Source organism: Hypomesus nipponensis, chromosome 27 (genome assembly GCF_054491055.1).
Source record: "Hypomesus nipponensis isolate SF chromosome 27, ASM5449105v1, whole genome shotgun sequence".
In the NCBI taxonomy this organism is placed as follows: Eukaryota; Metazoa; Chordata; class Actinopteri; order Osmeriformes; family Osmeridae; genus Hypomesus; species Hypomesus nipponensis.
Genome location: NC_140387.1, coordinates 10,750,342 through 10,767,634, shown reverse-complemented (window position 1 = coordinate 10,767,634; position 17,293 = coordinate 10,750,342). Strand labels below are relative to the sequence as shown.

The 17,293-nt window shown below is 40.3% G+C and overlaps 1 protein-coding gene across 3 annotated transcripts in view; it reads left to right on the top strand.

Annotated features, from left to right (window-relative positions):
* The window catches only part of wrn (WRN RecQ like helicase), a 72,973-nt gene extending 58,346 nt beyond the window's left edge, over positions 1-14,627 (top strand). For all 3 annotated transcript variants that reach the window (XM_084693653.1, XM_084693654.1, XM_084693655.1), the window contains 2 exons: positions 8,218-8,373; positions 14,399-14,627. In XM_084693653.1, coding sequence (XP_084549779.1) covers positions 8,218-8,373; positions 14,399-14,512 — 270 coding nt within the window. In that variant the 3' untranslated portion in view covers positions 14,513-14,627. The remainder of the gene's footprint in view (positions 1-8,217; positions 8,374-14,398) is intronic.
* Positions 14,628-17,293: the final 2,666 nt, after the last annotated feature.

The window sequence follows — 17,293 nt, the reverse complement described above, 5'->3', positions numbered from 1 at the left end:
AAAACAGAGCACACCATCCGACCGAGGCAGCCATCATCGGCGCCATCGGTGCATAACACTATTTGCAATGTTATTAAATATCAATTGAATCTAACCTTACTTTGACCAGTCTTGCATCTGACTCAAATAACTGCAATTTCCATTGGTATTGGCATAATTTGGTTACTGCTAATACAGTGCAATGTTCAGTTTTCCCTCTTTCTTTAAACCATAGGAGAATAGTTGTTGTACCTGATGTTTACCTGGGATGAGGAGAGGGTTTGTTTCATTTGAATGTTGGAAGATCTGCCTGTGTAATATGGCCTCCAACTCTCAGCCATCTTATTATATGGCAACGACGGTACAAGCTTTCTGATTGGCTAATGGGTAGTCATGCCACCCGCATATTGACCACGGTCAAGTATTCTTATTGCCCTCTGACGTCATCTTCAAAATGAGCAATTTTGACGAGTCAGCTGCTGAGTTTTACCATCCAGATGATGCTGAAAAGATTTGTAATCGAAAGTGAGGATGAAGACTAGACTCTTTGAATCACTTGTGTTGTTATTTTGTGTTGAAATTAAAGCCATTTTAGCTGAAACATGTTGTCCGCTTTCTATCAAAAGTAATGAGTTGCTAGGCAACGCATGAAACACACCATGAGAAGACTTGAGAGCTAGCTACAATTAGCCTAGAGGTACCATTCATTTTCGTTTAAAAAATGAAAAGAAGCTAAAAATTCCATATAATAAACTACTTACTAACCTCGACCATTCGGTCATGTCGGGAAATATCAAACCTCGGCTTTGCCGTATCAATCTCGCTATTGCTCGGTCGATACGTTCCAGCCTCAGTTTGATATTTCCCGGCATGACCTCACTCTTGGTTTGTAAGTAGTTATTAATCAATGATGGGATTGAGTTTTCGCAGGGAGATGTTGGTCGAAAGTTCTTTCTTAGCTTCTATACGAGGGCTCTACGGTAACTTTTTTCCCAAGGAGTACATGAGCTCCTACATGTTTTTTTAGAGCACACAAAGAAATTTAGGAGCACAGTGAAAAATGTAATGCATAGTGCAAGCGCTTTTCGAGCTCTTTGCGGTATATTGATGGCTTCAGCTTCTGTTGGGAAAGACTTAGAGCGTCATCCAGATTTAATTATCTTTTTATGAACTACCGTACCTCACTGCCATACTTGTTCTCTACGTCTCTTGCTGCTTTCATCAAGCCAAAGATGGCTCCAGCTGGTGACGGACTGTTGCCAAAGACATGGACCCTCATGCAGAAATCGACAACATCATTGTTGAGGTTGTTGTCAGGAAACCTCTCATACTAAGAAGCTGTAGAACATCTGCTGGATGTCTGCAGTGAAAGCAACTGGTTCTTTGCGGAATCTGAGGAGGACTCCCAACAAGCTGTTATTCAGATCTGGTCCCGACAAGCATATCAACCAGTGGGCTGGAATAAAAAAACACCCGAAATTTGTCAGGCTTCTGAGGGTTATATACACCAAACATTGGCAGGTACCAGGCCATCCCTAGCCTTCTTGCAGACGTGGTGCTTGCTCTGCATGGCTGTTGTTGAATAGTTTCTGCATAAACTCAACATAATGAGCTTACATTTTTGGTTTCTTGTTAAGTGTGCGTCTGACTGACATCAGTCGCATGTAAGCATAGTCTCTGTTATTGGGGAGGAGACATCTGGGGCTGGGAAATGGGAGTGGAGCAACCCAGTTGTTACCTCAATGGAAAGTGCAAACTGGTGTAGTTTATGCTTTGGCAGAAGACATCTTCTCTTACGCTCTCTTCAGCGGTAGCTTTCATTTGTGCCGTTTGCGTTCTTTGCGAGTAGTCCATAATTGCTTCTTATGCTGTAGTCATCCCTGACCTTGAAGAGACTATTACAAGGGGTGAAACATGTCACCCATTTTCCAAATGCAAGTTTTCAGAGTACGGACTTAATTGGGTTTATGTGCATTACCCATGCACGCATTACCCACGATCACCCAACCAAGATCCAGCGCAGGGTGCATTGTTGGGACCATTCAACTGCTTAACCTTGTGGACCCACAGTGTATCTTGTCTTTTTACAAGTAAGGAAAAACTCCCAGAAAATCTTTCAGTGAGAGATCCCCTCCAGAGAGGGTTGGTGAAAGAGAGGTGAAGAACACAGGCTAAACATAGTCATACATAAAGAAAAGTGTCAATGATCAAATCCAGCTAATTGAGTTAGTGACGTACGGAGAACGGGCCCCTGTATTACATTGAAAAAATACAATGGCACTTTATTTGATGTTTTAACTCATACATTTGATGTTTTTTTTTCAAAATAAAGACTCAATTCAATTTCAGTGCTTGCAACACATTTCAAAAAAAGTTGGGACAGTGAAGCATTTACCACTTTGTAATGTTCCCATTCCTTTTTACAGCACTTAAAACATGTTTAGGGACTGAAGAAACCAGGTTACTAAGCGTTTCAAGTGTTACTTTGTCCAATTCTTCCTGCAAACAAGTTTTAAGGTGTGCAACAGTACGGGGTCTTAGTTGACACATTTTGCATTTCGCAGAAGTACAAGTTATCCTTGCCAAGGGCACTGACACAACCCCATACCATGACAGACCCTGGCTTTTGGACTTTTTACTGGTAACAGTCTGGAAAGACGTAACTTTACGTAAAGACGTAAAGTAATCCTGAGCCCATGTGGTTATATCACTTATTGGTGAATGACGGTTCTTGATGCAGTGCCGTCTGAGGGATCGGAGATCACGTTTATTCAGTTTAGGCTTGCGCCCTTTACGTGCTGAAATTCCTGAATCTATGTCCCAAAACTTCCCTTTGGTCAGTATAGTGTTCAGTCTGATCTGACTTATGGGCAAGGTTTCATACAGAATCTGATCTCCAGCTCACCTTCTATTAATGTGTGGACATCTTTTCACTGTTCTGTTCTCTCTCAACGTGCCCTCTAACCCTGAGCCTATGTTGAGAAACAGTCAGCTATACTCTTAACCATACTATTTCCTCCGAGGAACAGTCATGTGTTGTAGTTGGAAGGTTTTAACATGACGGAGTGTGAAACTGAAAATACAAACAATATGACATCACGTCGTATTGTTATGTGGTATAAAGTAATTTAAAGGTAAACAATAAAGCAAATAGTAGCTGTAATTAGCTGCCATACATTCAAAAGACATGCTGCTATAACCTAGGATTTAGAATACTAGTGTACAGTGCCTGTGATGCAGTCGGTGATAAAAATGTCAGTGAAACACACAAATACAGATTCCTTGAACTATAGATAGTGCAGTGCCCATGATGCAGCTGGTGATGACAGTTCTTCTAGGTGGTTTCGGTGCCTATATTTCTCAGATCACAATAAAAATTATGTAATCTCTGAAGTACTTGTTCAACCTCCACATCTATTGAAAAATACGGTACTGCACTCGTACAGTTCATTTGTACAGAGAGTCTGGGCTCGCTCCATTGACAAGCGTTAACGTCCTTTGAAGGCGGGTACTCTTTTGAAGTTTAAAACTATTGGGTCTGCCCAGAGCCACTCTGGATCTGCCATAACCAATCACTAGTGTTCACCTTAGCCAACTCTGCTTTGCTCGCATCTTTAACTAGCGCACAACATTAATGTCATTGTTCTCAGCCACTCCCTCAGTTCGCTGATTGGACCGGTAAAAAGTTTACCGGAAACATCTGACCAATATACCTCAAGCCCAGACGCAGTACAGAAGCAAAATGAAAATTGAGCGGAAGTACGTAAGAGGGCAGAGCCAGGCTGGTACTGCACTCCATTGGATTATGAAAAGGACACCTGCAAAATATTAACTTTACAGAGGACCAATCAAAGTGATGGGGCTGGGACACGAAGAGAGCAAGCCAAACTGGCCGCGAATTATCTTTTCATTATTTTGCATAATTTGATGTCGAAATGCTTATCCAAACAATATCAACACTGCACTTGATGGATTATAAAGAGGACACATGCAAAATATGAACTTGGCAGAGTGCCCAATTCTTGAGCTGATTGTGAGAAACTAACCCATTCTAATTTGTACACACACACACACACACACACAGATTCTTGTCATTATTAGAGAGATAAACTTTACAAAATAAAGGACCTGACTTGTTCAAATAATGACTTTATACAAACATAAAACATTGGAATGCTATAAACTTACAGATGGTGCCAGGAAATGGCTGGTGACATAATAAAAATAAACGTTTGGTTTTTGGACGGAGCAGAATTATTCGTCTGCGACCCATTCCACACCAGCTCGCACCAGTTGAGAAACACTGGTCTAAAGTATAGCCTGTTGAGTGATATCACTGAACAGTAACTTTTACAAAGCTTAGTCATGCTCCTATTACCACTAGAGCAGGGGTGGCCAACCCTGGTCCTCGAAAGTCGCAGTCCTGCATGTTTTAGATGTTTCCCTGCTCCAGCACACCTGATTCAAATGAATGGTCGACCAAGTGTGCTTGAGCAGGAAAACATCTAAAACATGCAGAACTGTGGCTCTCGAGGACCAGGGTTGGCCATACCTGCACTAGAGGGTGGCAAAACTCTTCTCAACTCGTTTACTACAATCCAATGCTTTTTATTGTTATATAATGTCAATTTTCCACGTATGCCAGCAGACCTGTAGTGAATGGAGATGCAGCAGAGCTCTGATTGAAATGCAACGTTCCACCGATTTAATGAATGTCAGGTTGTTTATCAGTTACAAACATGAAGAATGCACGTAACTGCTAAGACCTTACAGTATTATCTCTGGAGTGACATCATTGGGGCTACTTATTCATGGTGGCATTCTTAATTGGATAGCTTGTTCGATTGTTAATCTTTATCATGTTAGCTCTGGTCAATACAAAATGCATTAATCAGACACACTCCACCCAGTATGTCATTAGCAGCCCCTCACCACACCCACCACAAACCTTTTCAAGTAGAACATTGTTAAAAATGTAATAATTTCGACACTGAGGTTTAAAATCCTCTCCCTTTGTAGCGAGGTGTGGTCGTTTAATAATAGTTATACTTAACTCAATACTTGGTTATAGATAATTAGGGGCACCACCTCAATAGTGGTTTAGGGAGATGGAGGAAACCCAGTTATTATGTAGGGATCAGTATTCTAAAGGAATACATTCGTTATGAGAGTAGAGCAGATCAAATTACGCTATTTAATATTATACCCAATGATTATTGCAGTAAATGGAACAGTGATATGATGAACAGTACTGAATATTGTTATTGTTAGTTTTACAGCTGGATAACAAAATGAACAATTTGACCAATGGAAAGGTGAAAAGAGTGGGAATAGGGAAGAATAATCTGGCCTTGTCTAGGCTAATAACTGGAAGTCCAGTGGTGGACTAACGATTTACGTGTAGTCTAGTCAAACACACAATATAAATCACTCCATGTTAATGTCACAAGTAAGAAATACGGCAAGTCGCATTGACTTTGTCGGTGTGTTAAAGCTCTGGGTTGAAGCGGAGTCTGAGTTAAATGTGTCCAGGGTTTTTCCTGCATAGAGAAAATTTGGGCACGCGTCTAAGCCGTTTTCCCGAGCGCCTATGACAAATCCCGAGCGCCTATGGCAAAAAAAAGTCAGCGATGAAGAAAAAAAAATCGAAATGCTGACAAAAGTTTGATTAATGATTTCTAACGCAGCCTCCATTGGTATTCTTAACCTGGACGGATAATATATAGGGATATACAAAGAAAATAAAAGGAAATTGCAAAACACCTGGGAATACAATTTCTGACCACTGGTTAGTTCTAGATTCTATTGATATGCATTTAAGTAGTTTGCATATATATGTAAAGAGGTAAACCTTGATCTTTGAACCATATATAATAGCACCATGGGGCTTGGACTATTGTCAATCTATTAGCCTATCTATTTTAATTAGGGCTGTGAAATTATTACAAATTGTAATCAAATTAATCACAGGTTTCTGTAGATTAATCATGATTAATCACATATTACAGATTTTCCGAATTTTTTTCATTAGTGTGCGTCTTTGATTTTGCGGTACCTTGATGCTCGAGTCACCCATTGCCACTTTGATGAACCCCTCGTCCTCAACAATATCAATCGGTCTAGAGCTTTTTGCAATACATTTGGCAACTTGTCACAGGCAGACTTATTGAGGGCCCTACGCTGTTCAGTGAGGGTGGTTTGGCGCATTCATGACCATCCATATGGCCGTCCATAGACGCTCAAAGGCGATGGCAGCTGATTTTTGTATGGATGGACGGATGGCAAAGCTCTTCAGATTGCCGTCCCGGATTAGCAGGGATGTCCGTCACTAGGGGGAGCATAGTTAATGGACGGCGATGCTGTTCAGAGTGCCATCCCTGATTAGCAGGGACGTCCAGTGAAGGCATTCTTCTTGAACTCCCCTCGCCGACCAACGCATGCTTTGTGTTGAGGTGGTATAGGTTACTTTACGCTGGTATTGCTTCCGTGAAACAATAACATTCAGTCATTTAGCATTCAGTCATTGAGCAGACACTCTTATCCAGAGCAATAACGTCTTCCCGCAGAGTGTGCATATCACTTTGGTTTTTTTGGATGTTGCATCTTAGTTTTTTTGGAACACAACTTCTCATCCAGAAGTTGCAGATTGAGTGGAATTGTGGGTATATTACATTAAATGCGTTAAACAAAAATAAAAAATTAATCCTGTAATTTAATCATAACGTGTTATTTTTCACAGCTCTTATTTTAATCTAAAGCGGAAGCAAAATGATTTCCTCAAGCATAGCTTCCATTATTTCTGAAATTGTAAAAAAAAACAAAAAAACAAACATAGATGTCTGCTAATAAGGTGACGCGGTAACACCGAAGACCCATTTTGACCCAGGATAAACCTGGTATCTCTGTAATTCGATCAGAAAGATAAGGCATCGTATGAGGTGTCTTATGATGCAATGTCGGTTCTTTCCTTCAGCAGCCTACCCTGGAAGAACTGAGGTGATCAGATTAGCATTGTGTTGAGGTTGGCTATGTGTTTACACCCATCATGGATGGAAGGATTTCCTTAATTACCCCAGGTGTCTTTTAATTCCAAGTGAAGCAGCAGTCATGCGTGTGCTTCTGGTCTCCTCTCTCGCACTCCCTCTGCCTCTCTCTCTATCCCCCCTCCCCCCCACACACACACACACACACACACACACTCTTGCTTCACCATTCAGGCTGTCCTTGTTTCCTTCTAAAACCTTATGTAGGCACAGAAGCCAACAGGACATCTGATGTTGCATCTCAGGTTGATTATCATAGTAGACATGTTGTCTTAAAGGTTGATGCCGTCTGATCCGCACAACAAACTCCAGATGGACAGTTGTGATTTGTCAGAATGTGTACTGTTTGGTCTCTTAAGTCACTAGTCAATTTCCTAGGTTTAGCTTATCACTACTGAGGTATGTAATTTTGGCCTCATGACTACTAATTTGAACGGGAGGCTTTTAAGGGTTCATTGTTGGACCAAGTGGCATGGTTTGATATCTTAGAGGCTTAGAAGTGGAGATAAGAGTGATGTTACTCTACTCTGGATGTTTGAGTTATTCAATGGAGGCTGAGTCAGCCTGGTTCAGCTAATAGGAAAAGAAAATTACTCAAAGCAATGATCAACTAAGATGTGTGACGAATCGCTATCTCCGTCACCGAAACCCCCCCCCCCCCCCCCCGGGTGCAGGACAGCAAAAACGAGACGCTGAGACGGACAATTGCTCTAATACTTCGGTTATATTTTTTTGTTCAGAGGAACCAGAAAACTAGCAGGCACACTGCCGTACTAGGATTTCCAAAACGGAAATCACGGTCGGTCCCTCAACCGCCATCTGCACGAGTAATTCTCTGGCTCCACTCTGTCCTCTCCTTCACCTTATCGGGCCCTTTTAAAGAAAGCACAATCAAGTATATGCGTTTCACCTGTTTACGCGATCATACCAATTAAGTATCCTTGGGCCTACCTCCCAGGAGAGGGTGCCCCCGGACCCTGTATTCCACCTGACCCCTCACAGGTGGTTAGGACAGGATTCTTGTCAGTATTAATTGCCGATATTGGATGTGAAGCCCATCTTCCTCTTGGTGGCTGAGTGTGGTGTACCCTATATTGAAACATCATTAAGTCATTAAAAGTGACAAGTGACTAGTGTTGTTTGAGAATATACACCCCCACAAATGATTGTCAATTTCTTTTTTTCTTCTTTACAGGAGGTAACTCCTAGTAGCACTAGGCATGTGCCCAGCACCTCTGAAGCATCCACTCCTAAAGCTACCCTCCAGACCGGCGCAATTATGTTGGCATCCCGGAACTACAAGTCTCCAGATGAGGACACACAGGACATTTTCAACGATTCCTCTGTAAAGGTACGTGTTTACTGAAATCGTAGATCTAGACAGTATACAAGGTCAGACGCTAGCTTTCAAGGAACAGCTCTTATTTTTGACATAAAGGTTTTGTTCTTTGTTGAGTGTTCAATCCTGGTCCTCAACGTTCACTGTTCTGTATGTTTTAGATGTTTCCCTGCTCCAACACACCTGATTCAAATGAATGGGTTGTTATCAAGCTCTGTGGAAGCCTCAACATTGGATTTTATCAAATATTTAAATGTTTTGTTGAAATTTAGGCTTAGCTATAAGACCTTACAGCAGGCCGTGCACAATTGGCGGACCTATTGATTGGTTCTATCTGGACCCAGATATGTTTCTCATAAATAATTGTTGATTTAAATACTGATGAAGCAACCATTATTTTCAGTGAACAGATACTGTGCTGGCTCAGCGCAGCTGGAGAAAGTCCCAGACAGCACTCCATACTACGATGTGTTGTCCAATCACGTGCATCATTGAAATCACTTCACAAAACTCAGACAATCAAAGCAAAAGTTATCAATGCATGTTAGGAGACGGACAGCAAAGAAGCAAAATCTGCAGAGAGAAGTTGTAGAATGGCGTGCACAAAAGTCAGTGAAGTCGGTGCAGAAAATTGAGCTTTCAAAGAGAAGTAGACAAATATGCCTTTATCCTTCCCACAGCGCGTCAGTACTTTATTCATTAGCTATAGGGCCTACACATACAAGAATAACACCCCAAATCATATTGTTACCATATCATACCGTCTCCAAGATTTTTGGTAATGGTTTGGACCTTCGGGGGGGGGGAATGTCAGCCAATGGACCTCTTTGAATCCTAATTGTGCACCCCTGCCTTACAGTTTTCATGTCATTCAACAAAATGTAGACAAATGACTCACAAATAGGGCAAGATAATGTGTGTTAGCATGTTAGATATATCTTTACTTATGCAACCACTAGATCAGGAGTCCCCAAACTTTTTTCTGCGAGGGCCAGATCATTTTTCCTTTCTTAAATGTGGAGCCGGGTTGGTCTGTAACAGAAAATTGCATGGGCCGGAGTGACTACCAGTATTATTGTGGAGATTTTATTAGGATTTTAAATTTATTTATTATGCTAGATTAGTTTATTATGTTGTTATGCACCGTACATCCGTACATGTCAAAGAATATATAGCATATTAAAAGAGCATTATTAACAGTGTTTCCGCTATGTTGATTTTTCTGTGGCGGCCCTCCACAGCTAAATTTCTGCCGCCACGTTATCAGAAATAGGGCTGTACAAAATTTTAGGCCGTAATCAGCAGTGATTGTTAGAAAGTGTATCGGAGGATAGCACGGACACGCGCTTCACAGCGCAGTTGAGATTGCATGTGTGCGTCCTTGAGAACTGTAGAGCTAAGTTGTATAACTTATGTTGTCAGTTAATTTAAGGCTGTTATTGTATTAGTCTAAAGTTCTTGCTAAGTTAACTGGTGATTTTCGTTGTTTGTAGGCTATTCTTCCCCTGCTAGTGAAATTGCACATGTCAATTCGATAGCGATTGCTGCCCTTGCTCACGTTTGTATTTTAGGTGCATTATTGTGCTGAAGTAGTTTTAATTAATAAATAGTGGGTATATTGTTATTATTAGCTACTGAATACTTAGCCTATCAAGATCAATTGAAGCAGACAGCGTACATGCTTCCGAGAGGCCCCTTAATCGATAGGCTAGGCTACTGACCATTTCCAATAAGTTGTTACGTCAATTATTAATTGGCAGCATTTATGCCATTTAGAACATACTTTATGACTGTAAGGTGTCATTAAGTAGCCTAACTTTATTTATTTAGGGGAAATAGGACACAAATATGTGCAATATTACATTAGCTATTAGACTATTACATTAACCTGGTCTGAAATATAGGCTTAGGGTTAGCACTTTGTTTTGGCTGGCCTGCTTAAAAAAATCCTAGAGGAAACACTGTATTACCATCGTAATTACCCTTTCTTCCTGAATTTCCCCACGGGATGAATAAAGTATCTATCAATGTAATGTAGCTTAGTCTCCACACTGCACATCTCATCTAGGACCTCTCTATAAAACATGGTACCAATTTAACTGCTTGTCTGTGGTCCTTGTGGTGACAAGGGGAGTTGGAACCTGGAAATACTGGCAATGGTAAGTCACTTGCTGAGGGTTACATCTCACTAGCACTACTGGCAACACATTGTATTTATTTATAACTATTAACTTATGGGTTAAGGTTACGTTTAGTTGAGGATGAATGTTTACTTTTAGCCCAGCACAAACTAGGGGCATACAGATGCATATATCTGAGGGATGCCTCAAAATGTAATATCTCTTGAATCTCTTGAAGTGCCTTAATACTGACAATAACTACTTACAATTGCGTGTAGCTTAATAGGTCCCTCTTTCCCTGTTAGGGGTCATGATCTCCTTTGAGTAATAAACCATGAATCCACATCAATAGCAGATCAGAAGATGAGCCTTAAAGCGTGCACAAGAGAGTGAGAGTCCTTGTCAAAAAGTTCATGCAGGGTTAAGGGCTCTTCAACAGCACATTGTTTATTTGTGACGTACCTCAGAGGGGTTGCGACCCTAGCCCTTCGCTAATCCCACACTGCAAGGATTGGCGCGTGGCGTGTCCCCATCTAACGAGATGAGCCTGTAGCAGGCTTAGCTTGGAGCTGGCTTACATTTGACTTGGGTACCGTCTCTGTACCAGGGGTCAGCACTCAGCATGAGCACCTGGGCCCTCTGACCGCCCTTTAAAGGTCTCAAGCACCTTTGGTGGGGGCAAGACCTTTGGCCAAGTGGGAGAGCTACACACGCACAGTGGCAGCTATCTTGAATGGTGACATTGTTGCTCATGAGTACGCTTGAGTTGTTTTGGTTTTTGTTTTAGCTGTTTTCAGCATGTTCTCAAATAAGGGTTACTACCATTTGACATTTGTCAAATGTCAAATTGACATTTGTCGCACTTTCTCTCTCTTCCTCTGTCCTACTTTGGCCCTGTTCATGCAATCCTTTGGATCAATATGTGTGCATTAGAGCAGCCTCCAAATAGATAAACACCAGTATTCTTTTCTTCCTTCTCCTGATAGTAAGGTCATTAAAGATTTAGTGCCAAAGAGATTGCCAGATGCCTGTATCCCCATGGAAATTCAATTTGGAGGGTCAGATAAATGGTTTACGAGGAATTGTGATGAATAATAATCCGATGAAGGTCGGTCCCAGGTTTTCCTGCATGGATGCAGTTTTGTATGCTAAGTTTAAGCTCACATAGAGACTGTATTGCACTTTATGGGATTTGTTTTAGTTATGCTATTGTACATATACTAGCTTTGACATGTTTAGAACACCATGAGTTATGTTCATAGTGCTATACAACTCGATCACGATTACGTTTTCATTCATGGGGCAATTGACTGCAAAACCGATTTTACCTTGTCATAGTTGAATAACGACAGTTTGGTGGGTAAACTGAACATACCGTGAATATCAAAGTCCATTGACACCTCTTTCTTATTCAAATCTCAAAAAGAAAAAAATTGGCTGTAAAACGCTAGCTTTACAACAAAGCTACCGGTCCTACGTAGGACCGGTGATCGCCCTCTTATTGGTTCTGGTCTGTATCTTTGTCACGCCCCAGAATTTACATCCAGACCAGCCCGAGGTGGCGTCTATCTCCGATACTAGTTTAGCTGCGCGCTGCTTTGTGTAGGCTACTTATAAGGAATTACAAAGAACAACGTTTTGAATTATAACAAGGATATTGAAAATGGACCACGGTCGTAAATGCTGTGTTCCAGGCTGTACAGGGAAGGCTAACACTCACAGTCTTCCCAAGGAGCCAAACATTCAACAGGCATGGCTCCTGTTGTCTAAGAGAAGATCCTGGCGAAGTTCGACACTCAATCATTCATTTGCTCTGAACATTTAACCCAAGACAGTTTTGACAACCTTGGACAATTTCAAGGATTTGCTAGGAAGCTGAACCTGGAAAGAGGTGCTGTTCCGACCGTATGCTTATTGCAACCGCAAGCTATAAGGACAGTATGATGTTGTGCTAACAGTTATTAGCAATGCTAACGTTTCCTGTATATAGCATACTAGGTAGAATGCTAAATACGTTTCAACACACATCAAATGGATCTAGCTAGACTAGCTGTAGTCGCATTAGAAAAATAGCCCGAAAACGAACAGCAGTCTGGCTTACTGCTAACGCCTGTCTAGATAATCTATTTGAAAGAACTGGAGAAAGGCAGGATCTAGATACAGGATACGTTAGCATTGCTAGTAACTGTTACTAGTAACACTTAGACTGTAGGCATGTAAACAAGTTTAGCTTGCTAGTTAACGCAAGAGCATAGGTAGAATGTGTGATAATTTTGCCTAGTTTATTGGCAATGGGGCTAACGTTGATTCATGTTCCTGACTGTGTTTCATTCAAATAAATTACCTGCGTAATGAAAATCTACAATTCACGATGCATGTTTGTCCAGATCTTTGTCATGTTATTTTACAGCAAGATATCTAGAGCTAGCCTAGCTAGCTAACTGAAGCAGAGTAGAATCACGATATGGTTTGGTTGCTAAGCTGTAGCCTAACGTTCTACCCACTTAAGTCAATCCAGTTTGCTTCAACAACAGTGGAAACAAGTAATGTTATTATTTCAAATGATATGTAGTCAATCTGTTGAAAACAGTGTTGTGTAGACACAATAGATTTATTTGCCCGTTTTTATTTCAAGTCTCCAACTTCGGTGTTTCAGCGAGTGCTGCTGTTGGCCGTGTTGCGTTTTTGCTCCCAGCTTCACTCGTTGATAACCAACCAATCAGCGCACAGCTTATCTAAATATTAATAAGCGTACCATAAAAGGAGAAAAGCTAGTGTTTTTTCCCAGGAACATTTCAGAGGATCTGTCAGAGGGCATAGAACAGCACCCGGGCCATTTTCAACCCAGCCAATGTACATACCCTATTCGGAGACCTTAAGGAACAGTGTGAAATACCCCAAAAACCCAGTCCATTGCCCCTTTCAGAGGTTTATCAGGCCTGGGTCAATATAGGAGCTCTAGAAAGAGCTTCTTAACAGTACGGTATTTCAATCAAAGGACTGATAGGTCTACTATCATACTTTGAGTACTTATGATTGTGGTCTGGTTGTGTAACACATTGGGCAGTATGATAGAAGAGAAGAGATTCATATCTCTACTTGTGTCATTGTGGAACATCTATTTTTTTCATGGAGACTATTGAAGCCATATAATTGTCTTGATTGCAGTGATCTATCAAGCTTGTGTGTTTTTGTTTACTATAGCCTCTTCCTCTAATCTGTACTGTCTAGCATCAGTGTAAATCCTCAAAGGCTGGCGTATTTGTAACTATGGATTATAATTCTATCTTCATGCTAAATACTCAGTGGTATAACATGTAAGTGGACATGCAAAGATGTTGATAAACATGTTGCAGAAATATGTTCTTTACTACTTGGGATTACAGTTTTACAGAGTTTAAATACTTTTATGGTTTTTGTAGTGCAGTAAATATATGGATGAGGATGTAGCTTTTTAAGAGAAAAAATATGAAAAAATCATTTTAACACAAAGGTATCAAGAGTTTTTTTGTGGGAATAAATGTTTTGTATTGGATTTGTCATAGATATAGTTGGAATACATAATCTGCAGTGTTGGTGACTTTAATTTGAAGGTTAGACTTTGTTTGTTGATATTAGTTTAAATGTAATGGAATTTTAAAAGAATGTAGCTTTAACAACCCCACAGGATTGACCAAATTGTTTCTGACCATTTTGCCTTTTGACTACTTCTATTGGATTCTCTACTTTGCCATGTTAGCCGATATTACGACCTTCTGCCTGTTTTCGGATTACAATTTTGGATTATGTCTGCCTGAATACCAATCTCTGCCTGTTCCTTGACTACCCTGTTTGGTAATAAAACCCTCTGTACTTGGATCCCTCCTGAGGCTGGTCTGGTTACACTGTTGTTGATATTGTTTTGGTTCTCTTGCCAGAACTTTAGCCAGCCTTCCAAGAGGAAGTTACCGGATTGGTCAGAAGTTCTGACAGGCCCGACCGTACCTGCTGCTATGAAGAAAGCCAAAAAGAAGAAAGGACTTTTTTCCTAATTCATACAATGATTTGTATTAATTGGGACCTCATTTCTGAAACTGTTGATATAATTCCATGTGCAAATATTGTTGTTTTTATTTGTTAAGAATAAAATGTAAATTCAAGATAAAAGTACTTTTTTGTTGTTTTTGTCCTTTGGTACCCACCCTTGGTTGCATCCAGAAGTTGACTTGCAGATAATTTAAGATTTAAATGTTCCTTGACAAAATAAGAATGGTCAGAAAATTGTAGAGAAGGATTAAATTAGATTTATAATGCACTTTTCTTGACCCAAAGTGCTAAATTAACATGTTAACATATTAACGTGTTTACCTTGTTGAATACCCTTACTATACATTTTTGATTTACATATCATGCTCTGCTGTTGTCACTGTACTGCCTATTCCTGGGCTAAGACCATTCTGTCAAAGGTTGTTCTGACTTTCAACAAAAGACCTTAGGGAAAGAATTAGGGAATAGTAGGCTACCTTGATGTAAACATTTAATCCCTAGAGATTAGTGTTTCCACAGACACAAACGTCTTGAGAGATTAGGTGAGAGATTTGGGATTTGTCACAGATAGTGTCTTATCCTGGTGGGAATAGAGCTGGTGAACTGTGTAAAAGTGATTTACCTCCTTTTTGCACTGGATTTTCTTTTTGCATGATATGACTGTACAACTGTGTCCAAGAGCACTTGCAATGGAATTGGAGAAGGTTATAGATTTGGCATTGTAACACTGTATGAAAAAGACCTTCTAAGACGCCAAAACTAAAATCACATTCAGCAAACCATTTTCCTGGTCACAATATTTTGGAAAAATGTTATGACCATCACTTACAACAGAGGTATTCCGGAATGCCAAAGTCTATCCCAAGGTTGTAACGGATTTAGTAATACAGATTTACAGACTTAGTTAAATCAGAGATAAATTGAAAGAGTGGTGGTTGAGATAGCTTTAAGAGGCTGTCAGCAGTTATAGAATGAAACATTTTAGAAGTGTGGGTTGCTTGTTAGTAAACATATTTTGACGTTGGTGTTTCCATTTCTTAATGGCACATGGTTGTGTATGTGTTCTCGTGGAGTACTTAACCAAATTATTTATTGATTAAAGAACATGCCTGTCTGAGGTTTAATCACGCTAATGTCATAGGGCATGTGGACGTCCCCAGAAATATTTACAGAATTGATGCATATCTCAAATAAATGGGTGCATTGTATACAATAAAGTACATCATACATTTGATCCGAAGGATAGATATTGACCTTTTATCACGTGACCACTGTTCATGAAGGAACCGTGTGAATGATGTTGAGGATACTGATAATATTGAGGATACTCATTTCAACACCTCTCAGTGACAGCAATTATGCAACACATTTTCATTGACTTTTCACAGCAGAAATTAGGTCAGCTGTAGCTGGTGGTTTGGGTTTTGGCACATTGCCATTTTGGCAAGTGGATTTCGATTTAAGGGCTAGAGGTCACTGCATTTCTGTTTAAAAAAAGATATCAAACTAAAAAAGTCTGAAATGTCTTTGTCAGCAGCAGCTCCCATCAGTATTTGTAAAGGTTATTCAGCAAAACAAGTTATTCAGTTAATGTTTTAACCTGCATGCTGTGAGAGAAGGTAGGAGAGACATTGTAAGAACCAACATGGCTGACAGTGAGAGGAGACAGCTGAAGTGGAAGTGTCATGTGTGGCCACGGAGGGACGTGCCAGATCAATGCAAGCCAGACCCGGGTAGGTTGTGTAGCTGAGCTGTGGCTCTCTAGCAGGTGGAAGGCAGTTTTGGAAGGATGGCCTCCAGGCATAAAGGCACCCTACTCATATGCAGCTGCCCAGGCTGAAGCTGTTGTGGTTGGGTGCAGGATATGTTACGGCCTGAGGCTGTCATGCCATGAGTTGAGGGCTGGGCAGAGGGGGTTTGAATGATGAACCACTATAGTATGTACCATCAGGCCCCCCTACAATTATATCTTGAATCACAACAGAGAATCTAATTTAAATTGAGAACAAGGCCTTGAAGCAATGGGAGAGGAGCTGCAAAGGGGTAACCCTAACCCCCCAAAAGGCAATACCGTATTTCTTTGAATAAACGCTGCAGCGTTTATTAAATAACGTTCATTTTTGGTGCAGCGTTTATTCGAGGAAATACGGTATGTGGATTAAGATGAGGATTATGATTTACATACATAAAACATAAACGTTTGGCAAGGGAACTATTAATAAATTGGCTGCTAATGGCTTTAATCCTTTTTGCCCTATATTTACCTGAAATTCAACGTTTAGATACCCCTTTACAGCCTGTTTTGCAGTAATCCAGGATTAGACTATTGGACTATGTTCAAATGTTTTTTTAATTCACAGTAATGTTATTGTTCTATTGTTCTGTAACAGGAGTTCCAATTGTGTTCTTATTACAGATGTAACAGGAACAACAATAACTTATTTATCCTTGTGATTATGAAATGTAATTACAGAATGAAATAGTTTAAACGTTTTTTTTTTTTTTTACAACTGAACCAATATCACCACTTAACATTTAACACATTTCCGATTGAACTATTACTAAATATATGTTGTACTTTTTGTATTTATGAAAAAGGCTGAAAACGATATGATACTAAATTCTCTCACATGTATGTGTAGACTGAGTATGCAACTCCGCCCCCTCATGTAGTGGCTCACTCTAGCAAACAGCGGGCTTCAGTTGGACCATGCTTGCTTTTTCCATCACAGTATAGTCATCTTAAATGTTAATTCTAATCTGCTCTCGCCCTTTGAAGCTTTCGT